Source organism: Sinocyclocheilus grahami, unplaced genomic scaffold (assembly GCF_001515645.1).
Source record: "Sinocyclocheilus grahami isolate Dianchi unplaced genomic scaffold, SAMN03320097.WGS_v1.1 scaffold56.1, whole genome shotgun sequence".
NCBI lineage: Eukaryota > Metazoa > Chordata > Actinopteri > Cypriniformes > Cyprinidae > Sinocyclocheilus > Sinocyclocheilus grahami.
Window position 1 is genome coordinate 367,107 of NW_015505235.1, and position 12,068 is coordinate 379,174.

General features: G+C 35.8%; 1 protein-coding gene across 1 annotated transcript in view; it reads right to left on the bottom strand.

Moving 5' to 3' along the window:
- LOC107584023 (pleckstrin homology domain-containing family A member 5-like) overlaps positions 1 to 12,068 on the bottom strand; it is a 164,891-nt gene that overhangs the window by 8,707 nt on the left and 144,116 nt on the right. The window contains exons 12-19 of the mRNA XM_016270428.1: positions 9,872 to 9,946; positions 7,642 to 7,761; positions 6,223 to 6,276; positions 4,785 to 4,865; positions 2,824 to 2,889; positions 1,055 to 1,135; positions 828 to 977; positions 643 to 744 (exon numbers count right to left, since the gene is read on the bottom strand). Of these exons, the coding sequence (XP_016125914.1) occupies positions 643 to 744; positions 828 to 977; positions 1,055 to 1,135; positions 2,824 to 2,889; positions 4,785 to 4,865; positions 6,223 to 6,276; positions 7,642 to 7,761; positions 9,872 to 9,946 (729 nt within the window). The remainder of the gene's footprint in view (positions 1 to 642; positions 745 to 827; positions 978 to 1,054; positions 1,136 to 2,823; positions 2,890 to 4,784; positions 4,866 to 6,222; positions 6,277 to 7,641; positions 7,762 to 9,871; positions 9,947 to 12,068) is intronic.

Genomic DNA, 12,068 nt, shown 5'->3' on the forward strand with positions numbered 1-12,068 from the left:
AGACACACAGACACACAGACACACAGACACACAGACACACACGCACCTCAGCTCAATGTCTATTGGAGTCATCTTCAATATACACTATAATGCCAAAAGTATTGGGACACCCCCTTCTAATGAACAGGTTTGATTACTTTTGAGCCAAAAACTCATCACAACAGAGATTTTTAAATACATGAATTATGTTTCCATCTTTGTTGCCACAGTTTTGGAAGTGCCTTTTCTGTTCTAAAGAAGGGGGTGTGCCAATACTTTTGTCCATATAGTGTATGTACAAGTCACTGGTGTTTAGTGATGAGTTTTTGGCTCAAGGTCTGCATTTAAAGTCACTCCGGAGGTGTCCAGCTGGCTTTCTGCAGACCGGTCAAGTTCTTCCACACGGACTCAATCAATCATTTCTTTTTGAACCTTGCCTTATACACAGAGGCACTGTCATGTTAGAAGAGAAAAGCGTCCTGTCCAAACTGTTGCTATAAAATTAGAAGCACCCTGGAATATCATTATATGCTTAAACATTAAGATTTGTGCTCATGGAAATGACTGAAGTAGTCAAACCTGTTCATTAGAAGGAGGTGTCCCAATACTTTTGGCAATATAGTGTACATTCACATACTGCTAGTATTCAATCAAACGCGTCACCTGTGGGCTCCCGAGGGCCTCGAGCTGCTCCAGCAGGTTCGTTTTGGCCATTGTGACGTCCGCCTCCAGCCGATCGTACTCCCTCCAGCTCCGCTCCAGCTCCTGTCAGCAGCACAGCATTATTGGTGAGTGACTGAGAGCGCGTAGCATTGCATCAATCAAAGCAAACGGAACGAGGGACGTACGGCGCTGACACGCGACACCTCTCTGCAGGTGCTGAGCAGGCCGCTCTGCAGGACGTCCCGCTGCTGGATGACGCTCTGCACCGCCGCAGGGTTTTCAGCGCTCATCTCAATCTCCTGACTGGCCGACAGCAAGGCCGTCTCCAGCGTGTGCTGCAAACACACACATGCACGAGTGAGACGGCCGTCACAACCCACTGCGAGACGCTGAGGAGGGACATGTTTGCTACCTTTTCTCTGTGGAGCAGCTGCAGTTTTTCTGCTTGATTTCTCACTACTTTATCCTGCTCACATAGTCGACTTAACTTTGCCTGTAACGGTACAAATATACACCAATAATTATGACAGAATAATGGGTACGTTTCCGTCTCCAATGAATGCGAGTTTGTAAAATGGCATGAAGAATAATTAAACAAGAATTTGGGGAAAAATCATTTGGAATAAAATAAAATGTTTAATTTGATGTAAAAGTTAAATAAAATACCCAGTTACACTACCGCTCAAAAGTTTGGGATCAGTAAGACTAATGTCTCTTATGCTCATCAAGGCTGCATTTATTTGATCAAAAATACAGAAAAAAACAGAAATCTGGCAAAATGTTATTACAATATAAAATAATGGTTTCTATTTTAATACACTTTAAAATATAATTTATTTCCGTGATGCAAAGCTGAATTTCCTCAGCCATTACTCCAGTCTTCAGTGTCACATGATCCTTCAGAAATCATTATCATATGCTGATTTATTATCAGTGCTGGAAACTGTTGTGCTGCTTCATATTTTTTTGGAACCTGTGATACTTTTTTTTAGGATTCTTTGATGAATAAAAAGTTAAAAAGAAGAGCATTTATTTAAAATAGAAATCTTTTCTAACATTATACACTATCGTTCAAAAGTTTGGGGTCAGTAAATTTTCATTCTTTCTTTTTTTGAAAGAAATTAAAACTTTTATTCAGCAAGGATGCGTTCAATTGATAAGAAGTGATAGCAAAGATTTATATTGTTAGAAAAGATTTATATTTTGAATAAATGCTGTTCTTTTTAACTTTTTATTCATCAAAGAATCCTGAAAAAAGTATCAGTTTCCCAAAAAATATTTGCCACCACAACTGTTGCCAACATTGATAATTCTGATAATAAATCAGCATATGATAATGATTTCTGAAGGTTATGATGTAATAATGAGAAAGATTCAGTCTTCAGTGAATGTGAGGTCATAAAAATGGCATGTAGAATAATTATAATAATTATACAAAAATCTAAATCAAAACAAATCAAAATCAAAATCAAAATCAAATCAAATCCCAGTCTTTCCTTCCTGGTGTCATATGAAACATCAAAATGTAAAGACAACACCAATAATTATGACAAAATAATGAGTATGTTTCAGCACCCTGAAAAGCTTTAAATGACGTACAGAGCAGTATTTATTCTTACTTTGCTCTCAGACTTCAGTAAAAGTTTTATGATTCCATATTTAGTCCATATTCCATATTCACATTCATCTCTATTCATGCCTTCGAACATTGTTAATATAGCTTGATAAATTAATGATCATCCACTAACATGCTATAAATACATCTTGAAGACTATTCATCAGCATTTTTAACTTAGCTGGCAAAGATGAAAAAATAAATAAATAAATAAAAATGGTCAAGAAAAAAAAAGTAGAAAAAAATGCTATTTTAAAAGATGTTAAAATGTTACAGGTTATTTTACAAATAACTACATTTTAAAATATGAATTACTGAATTTAATGTTTGAACTAAATTAAAATGTATAAATATTTTCATTTTATATTTGCATGAAAAGTAGTTTAATCATTTGCAATTTTTTAACTGATTTATGTTTAATCATTCATGCTTCAGGTTTCATAATTCAAGCTTCCCTCCTAATGATAAATTGCTGTAAATAACAGTTTTTTTGCACAAACTCAAATAATATTTGTCACAGTGTAATCATACAATCATGCAAACGATCAGTAAGAGAGGCAGCTTACATCGATGTCCAGCTCCTCGGGTCTGTACGAGTAGGTGTTTTCTCTGTACTCTTCAGGACTCATCTGCTGAAATGAGAGGAAATAACGTAAGATATGATATGCATTGTATAATAAATCCTAGAAAGTGTTACACGCCGCTCTAGTCTGCGCATGAAGCGATGGAGGAAGCGACATGAGCCTGTGTACAGTTGATTTACTACTGCTGTACATGCAACTCATCAATATGCTGTCAAATGAAGGCAAAAACTAATTTAGTCTTTAAATAATGAACTTTTGTGCAACAGTAACTTCAGTAAATCCTCTAACACTTGCAGCTGGTGTAATATAAATGTGTGGTGCTGTGCAGCAGGGATCTTTATATACAGTCACTCTGTATACAGCAGCACTGGGACTCACACCAACCATACAATCCACATGAAACATGCAAACTCCATCCAAACAGTTCGGAGGAAGCAAACGGGAACGTTTTATATATATATAGATCCACACTGCAGAAAAAGATTTCCTTACTCAGTATTTTTGTCTTGTTTTCCAGCACAAGTAGCTAAATATTCTTGAATCAAAAAACATTTACTTGAGAAGCAAAATGACAGATTTTAAGCCTACATTTTTGAAATATGTTTCAAAAGAAGGTATGCTAATGCTTAAAATAATAATTTAAAAAATATCTGCCAATGTGGCCAGAAAAATAAAATTGCTTTCCCACTGATTCAAGTTCACTTTTCTGACCCCATTTATGATATTTTGGAACACTTCACTTGAAACCTTTATGCATAATGCATTATCACCTATATTTTTCACATTAAGCTACTAAAATGAATATGTACAAAATATGAATATTTTATGTACAAAATCTTAATGTTTTTCTAGCTCTTATATGATGCTACATATCTAGCTATTGTATGATTTTATTAGAGTGATACTCTAATAAAATACACACAAAAATACAGTTTTAATAAAACTATTTCACAATACAGTTGCAATGGCTAGTAAGATACATTTATGGAAACATTTAAGTCTTGTAATTTAAGGCTACTAAAATTAATATTACGTACAAAATATAACTATATTAAGTTTAAATTAAAAATGAATTCAAAACTGCATTTTGCACTATTTTTAATCAAACTATATATTGGTGCTTATAACACAATATTATTTTATTATAGTTTCACTCAAATCTGCATAATCCCATTGTCATAAGGACAACAATTAAGGTTTATTAATTATCTTCCATTGCAAAAAATAGCTGTAATGGCCAATAAATCCTTAATTCACTCAGAATTGTTTGCATCATGACACTTTAAACTTTGACCTGTTCGCTGACTTTACGAAGCACCGCCAAAGCTTACCGAACAATTTGCATGACATCATGGGGTTTCTGGTTACTGAAGGCCCGTTCACACCAACAACAATTATTTTGTAAGTTGCTTTAAATACTTGAGTAGTAATTGAGTGGGATTTTGATTGGCTGTCAATGTTTTTGTCATTTTTTCCAATAATAACGACTCCCCTAATATTGTTCATTGGTGTCGTTATAGTTTTAGTCATGACTTCTCTATTCTTACAGAATGATTGTTAAAACTCTGATGTGAATGGGCCTTTAAAGCTCATAAAAGCTGTGCAATGCTTTTCTTTTGGAGGTCAAAAGGCTCGGTAAATCACACTTGTCTCCAGTCACACACGCTAGTCTGCGCTAACACATGAAAGCCGGCGTGATGGATGAAGCCATTGCTAATGAACGGCACATTAGCACCAGCAGCTGGGATTCGCACGGAACGATCAAGCCATGCCAATACCAGTTCCACTTTCAACAAGAAAACAACAACAACAAGGAGGACCAATGGGATGTGCTGGAGCGAAACCGACACAGGATGGGGCAGTGAGGGGGTGGAGCTTCAACAAAGAGGCGGGGCCCATGACACGAGAGGGGAGGAGCATAACCGTGTGTTCCAAGACCTTACTTGCTGGTACAGCTGCGGCCTTGGCGCCGAGTTCTCAATCACAGTGTGAATCATGAAGATTATTGGCTCATTCTCCTTCATCTAGTGCACGAGGAGGAGGAGGAGGAGGAGGAGGAGGAGGAGGAGGAGTAACAGGAATTATCAAAGCACTGTGTTTTTACAGCTTCTGACCCTCACAAATATCACATGTCTGCCTTACTCGTGCGTTTTTCCTGTTCGCTGTTCCAGAATAATGACTGTGTGCACTTCAGTAATGCAATACAATGTTAAAAGACAATAAATGGTTCCTGTCAAAGAAAGTGAAGAGCATTTGCTCAAATAATGCTATTCTGAGATGACTTTTTTCAAAAAGGTTAACTTAAAACATCAAACTGTCCACCAAGATATGTTTATTCAGAGATGCAGTCTTCACTGAGATGTGCTTCACAATAATAATGAAAAAAAAAATCCTGTATTAGTATTACTTATTATGTAAGAATTACAGGAAAACTTCAAACTACAACAGTCTGGTTTGCTATTAACTAACACTAAAACATAAAAAATAATTTTCAGTAACTGAAACGAACCTGACATAATTTTTTTTTTTTTAAATATTAAATTCAACTTAAACGAAAAAAAAGAAAGAAATAGAAATATTAATTAATATAAAAAAAATTCAAATTGAAAATATACTAATAAAAACTCATTTGAAATGGTAATAAATACTATAATATTAAAATGAACACTATTAAGACCGGTCCAGAGAGTAGAAAATCTCTAAATAAATAAATAGAAATTATATTTATAATTTATATAACAGATTTATTCAACAACATTCATGAAAAATAAAATAAAATATAATTATTGAACTCAACCTCAAAAGAAAAGAAAAAGAAATATTGCCTTTGCAACTAAAATAAGTTAATAAATAAAATGACAAACTAAAACTGAACTAAAGAAATTAAAGCTACATAAAAATATATAACAATTATTAAACTTTAAGAGTGACATTGAAAATATAAAAGTAATCATATATATTCAACTACATCATAATGCTTTATGGGATGAGTTACTGAATACTTGTCTACATATTCATTCTGTCAATTCTTAGAGCTGTTATACATGAAATGTCCTTCCTCAAGCAAGGCCTTTAAAAATAGACCGGTTACTGCTGTGATCTGCTAGTTAAATGAAAAATACAATACGTTCACAGCAGGCTACCACTGAGAATTGAGCCTGACAAACTAAACAATACAAACGAATCCAGCTAATGTTTTGTTGCTAAAAATGCTTTAAATGAACCGCTATTTTAAGAGACACCATCTGCATTCAACAGAACTTCAACAGAACAAAGAACTGCAGCAGATGCACCGAGGGCCGTTTGATCTGCGCTGTAATAAAAGTACAGTAGCCAGAGAAATAAGACAATGAGAGAGAGAGAAACAGGAAAGGCCCTCACCTGGCTGTCCAAGTACATGAGATTCCTCTGTAGGTGATGGGAAAGGATTTCACTCTAGAGACGGCAAGAGAAAGAAGATGAGAGGAGAGCAGTGAGAAAACCAGAGACGTAGGCTTCAGAGCAGGGGACGTGCAAAAGAAAAAAAACTCAAAAAGCCGTTCAAAGTCAACAACTGCAAACTCCACTTTCTCCTCAAGTTCATCATGCACTTTTATGAGCGAGACGAAGCAAGCTGAAGAGCAAATCAGAAATGAGGTTCTTGCACATAAAAGGGTCCACCAAAGACAACATCTAGCTATCAAAAGAGGACTGCAAACAGAAACACAACTTCTGCTGATCATGTTCCTCAAACTGCGTCAGACGCATGCAGCAGCTGCACAAAACATGATTCAATCCTACAGGACTGAAGGGATTTCACATGTTAGTGGAAAGGAAGAGACGTTTCTCCAAACAGCGGGTCAAAAGTTTGGAATAGTTCAGATTTATTGAATAGAGGCTCACCACGTTTGCATTTATTTGATCAACAATACAGTAAAATTATGAAACATTATTACAATTTAAAATAACGTTCTATTTTGATATGTTTTAAAATGTAATTTATTCCTGCGATCAAAGCTGAATTTTCAGCAGCATTCCTCCAGTCTTCAGTGTCACATGATCCTTCAGAAATCATTCTAATATGCTGATTTACTGCTCAATTAATGCTTAATATTTTTGTGGGAACTGTTATGGCTATAAATCTTTTTTTTTTTTTTTTTTTTAGAAACAACAACATTAATTTGAATTAGAAAACTTTTGTAATGTTAAAATTGTCTTTACTGTCATAATCTATACAGTATAATTTTTAAGGCTTTTTTCAACAAAAATGGGAAATTATAAATAAGAATTATTATAATTTTTTTTACCTTTGAATGGTAGTTTCCGCAAAATGATGAAGCAGCACAACCGTGTTTAACATTAATAATAGTAAGAAATGTTTCTTGAGCAGTAAATCAGCATATGAGAATGATTTCTGAAGCATCATGTGACACTGAAGACTGGAGTAATGATGCTGAAAATTCAGCTTTGCATCAAAGTAATAAATTACATTTTAACATATATTCACATAGAAAACAGCTATGTTAAAAGGTCAAATATTTTACATGATTACTTATTTACTAAATGCAGCCTTGGTGAGCATAAAAGATGTCATTCAAAAATCTTAATTATTCCAAACCTTCGACCGCTAGTGTGCACTAAATCTGGCATTGAAACGTATTTCTTTAGACATCATCCAATCCACAACAGCATGCGGAAGCAATGGGAAAACCAGCAGACTTGGAAATGGACAGGCTGGGCTGTGGGGTGGCCGGGGTTTGGCGGGGGAGCTAACAAGCCCTTCACTCTGGGATGCACAGGCTAGCGATCCGCGAGGCTGACCTTTGGGTTGGCGGCATCGAGGTTTAGCTGCATCAGCTGAGCGAGCGTGTGCTCACGGAGGCTGCTGAGCTCAGCCTGCTGCCGCCGGAGCTTGATGAGCAGCAGGGTCAGTTCCTCTGGCTGCAGCGGGCGACAGGAGCAGCGTTAGTGTGGGCCGTCGTGAAAGGGGGTTATGGGAAATCTGGCCATGGTTTGATACAGAGGACATGCGCTGGATAGACTGACATAAACCTGTGATATCTCATCAACATGATTAACCAGCTCTACCAGCTAAGTTGTATAAACTAGTTTAGTAACCATGAATGACAGGGTTCTCGAGCTAGAAACTAATTACAAGCTGGTTTGAATTTTAATTTTCTATTAACAATGGAAAATCAAGCACACTTAACACTTTAACAAATTAACAAATTTAACAAATTAAAAATATAAAAATAAATGTTATTTTAAAATAATAATAAATACTATAATAGTATATAAATAACTAAGTTTGCTTCAAAGAATGGAAAATCGAGTACAACAAAATTACTGAAACTTTAACTAAAATTAAAATTAAAATAAAATAAAAGCTAATTCAATATATGAATAAATACTAAAATAGTAGAAATAATATGAAGTAGAAAATCTGTAAATAAATAATTGGAAATTATATGTACGTATATACAAACATTCATATATAATCAAGCAGCACAAAATTAATAAACTAAAATAAAAAAATACACGTTTTAAAATAATAAATAATATAATAGTATACAAATAAGTTTCAATTACATTTTTAAGTTTACATTTGTATTCAAGAATGTAAAATCAAGCACAACAAACTTACTAAAATGTAGTCTGAATAAAATAAAATATAAAATCTAATATAAAATATGAATAAACACTATATACCACATAATACTATACAAAATAAATAGCATATAAATAATAGAAAGTAAAAATCTGCTAACTAGAATGTATGTGTATATACAAATATACATATACAATTAAGCATAACAAAATTAATAAAACTTTAAAATGAAAAAATCTAAATATAAAAGTTAATTCAAAATTATGAATAAAATAATAGCATATGAACAGTAAAATGACACTGGTCCAGGGAGTAGAAAATCTGTAAATAAAATAAATAATTTGTAGTATTAAATATCTAATATCTAATCATCATTTCTAACCAGCTCTACCAGGTTCAGTTAAATTCCATAAACTACATAACCATGTATAACCATAACCAAATCCCAGGTTTATGCCAATTTATCCTTAAAAGCTTGTTCTGCTATCCAATTAAGTGATATCTGAAGAAAATAACCCTGGGATCTAGATTATTTTACGTCTGTCATTTCATCTTGGTTTATATTAATCCAAATAAAGTAAGTTATGTCATGAAAAACAAAGATGATAAAAACTCTCCAAGAGGCTTTTACCTAAACCAAAATGTTTAGTGCTCAATTGAATTTCATGCAGTGTAACGAAAGACATTTTTACAGCAGCTTTTCAGCGATGACGAGTAAAACACACATGGAGGAGCTCTATTAATGTTTCATCAAGTGACCACAGGCTTTTTACATTAAAACGCTCCCTGCAGACAATTTCTGCCAGTTGTACTTTGCATCTGTAAAATTAATAAATAAAAGCAGAAGCTTAGCGGGAAAAAGGCAGCTTAAGATTGCCAGAACCTGAAAAGTCAAGTAAGAGAATAATAATTATAGTTTTAAGAAGAGCTTATGGTATTAGTGCTTCACCTGTCACAATAAACACACACACAAACACTCATCCTCTCTGGCATTTAATTCAAGACCTAAAGCTTGAAAAATCTACTCTACTGCAATGCAATACTCCTACATGAACATTTGAATATTCGTTTACCTTTAAAGTCAACATGAAATTACATTTTCAACCTATTTTACTGCTAAAACATGCTAGATTTTCAGGTCAAGCCATATTTGAACACTAACGACCATTTTTTACCTTTGGAATAACATGCGCTCATGAATCGTGCACGAGTAGACCAGAAGTATGTGTTATGAAAGTAAATGTGGTCATTTTGATTTCATGTTGACTTTCAATGAGCAGCTCAACCTCTGCATGTAAAACATTCTGCTCATTTGCAAGCCAAAGCCTCAATGAATCCTTGGTGGCTTGCAACTGAAAAATGCAAAGAGTTTGAGAGGAAAGCAAAGTTGTGGATGTGCGAGTTACAGACGGAGGTGGTGGGTGGAGAAGAGGGAAAGCGTACCGTTTTGCTTTGCAGAGACTGTGCAGTGATGCTCTGTGCGGGAGGAACAGGCCTGCGCTCGGCAGGAAAGGAGTACTGACAGAGAGAGAGAGAGCACAGTGATCTCATGAGCATTGGAACGGACCACTCTGGTGAAGAGAGCATTAAACCCACAGCCTTAGAAGAAACTTAAAGGCTTGGAAATAATGTGATCTGGTAATTACACGCTCAGACGCTCATTTTTTCACGTTTTGTTATGTTGCAGCCTTATGTTAAACTGCTTTAAATTACTTTTTTCCCACATCAATCTACACTCCATACACTATAATGACAAAGCAAATAACAGGTTTTAACATCTTTGCAAATTTATTACAGATGAAAAACTTAAATGATTCCATTGCGTAAGTATTCATACCCTTATCTGGGACAGTTGAAATTTAGCTCAGGAGCAATCATTTTGCTTGTAAATGTTACCACACTTTAAGTTAACCTGTGGCAAATTCAGTCGAATGGGTATGATTTGGAAAGGCACACACGTCTTAATAAAAGGTCTAACAGCTGATAATGCATATTAGAGCAAAAACCAAGCACTGAGGTCAAAATAACTGCATGTAGAGCTCAGAAACAGGTTTGCGTCAAGCCACACATCTGTGGAAGAGTTCAGAAAAAAATTCTGCTTCATTGAAGGTTCACAGAAGCATGTGGTCTCCGTTACCCTTAATGGAAGATGTTTGCAACAACCAAGTCTCTTCCAAGAGCTGGCCTCCTGGCCAAACTGAGCAAATGATGGAGAATGGCTTTGGTTAGAGTGGTGACCAAGAACCTGATGGTCACTCTAGTTGAGCTCCATGATCATATGTGGAGATGGGAGAAATTTACAGAAGGACAAACATCACTGCAACACTCCACCGATCTGGGCTTTATGGTGGTGTGGCAAGGCTCAATCCTCTCTTCAGTTAAGACACATGAAAACACACTTAGAATTTGCCAAAACAAAAGCACCTAAAGGACCCTCAGACTCTGAGAAACAATATTATCTGGTCTGATGAACCTCAATTCTAAGCATCATGAGCAAAAACCAAGCACTGAGGTCAAAATAACTGCATGTAGAGCTCAGAAACAGGTTTGCGTCAAGCCACACATCTGTGGAAGAGTTCAGAAAAAAATTCTGCTTCATTGAAGGTTCACAGAAGCATGTGGTCTCCGTTACCCTTAATGGAAGATGTTTGCAACAACCAAGTCTCTTCCAAGAGCTGGCCTCCTGGCCAAACTGAGCAAATGATGGAGAATGGCTTTGGTTAGAGTGGTGACCAAGAACCTGATGGTCACTCTAGTTGAGCTCCATGATCATATGTGGAGATGGGAGAAATTTACAGAAGGACAAACATCACTGCAACACTCCACCGATCTGGGCTTTATGGTGGTGTGGCAAGGCTCAATCCTCTCTTCAGTTAAGACACATGAAAACACACTTAGAATTTGCCAAAACAAAAGCACCTAAAGGACCCTCAGACTCTGAGAAACAATATTATCTGGTCTGATGAACCTCAATTCTAAGCATCATGTTTGAAGGAAACCAGGCACTGCTCATCAGTCATCACCTGCAGAGTAGCATCCCAAAAGTAAAGTGTGCTGGTAGCAGCCTCATGCTGTGGGGCTGTTTTTCAGCGGCAGGGACCGAGAGACTCGTCAGAGTAGAAGAAAAGCTCAATGCACCAAATTATTGAGATAGCCTTAATGAAAACCCAGTCCAGAGCATTCAGAAACTCAGACTGGGCAGAAGGTTCACCTTCCAACAGGACAATGAGTGGCTTACAGACAACTCTGTGAATGTCCTTGAGTGACCCAATCACAGCCTGGGATTGAACCCAATCATATATTTCTGGAGAAACCTGAAAATGTGCGTCAGCCCCCATCCAACCTAACAGAGCTTGAGAGGTGAAGAGATGAGGAGAAGAATAGCAGATAATTGCCAAGTGCTGATGTGCAAAGCTTGTCGCATCATACCCAAAAATACTTGAGGCTGTAAAGGTGCTTCAGCTAAGTACTGAGTTAACTGCCTTGACTTATGCAACGTACTTATTTCAGTTTTTTTATTTTTTCATATAAATTTACAAAGTTGTGACAGTTCTGTTTTTGCTTTGTCATTATGGTGTATGGAGTGTAGATTGATGTGGGAAAAAAGTAATTTAAAGAAGTTTATCATAAGGCAGCAACA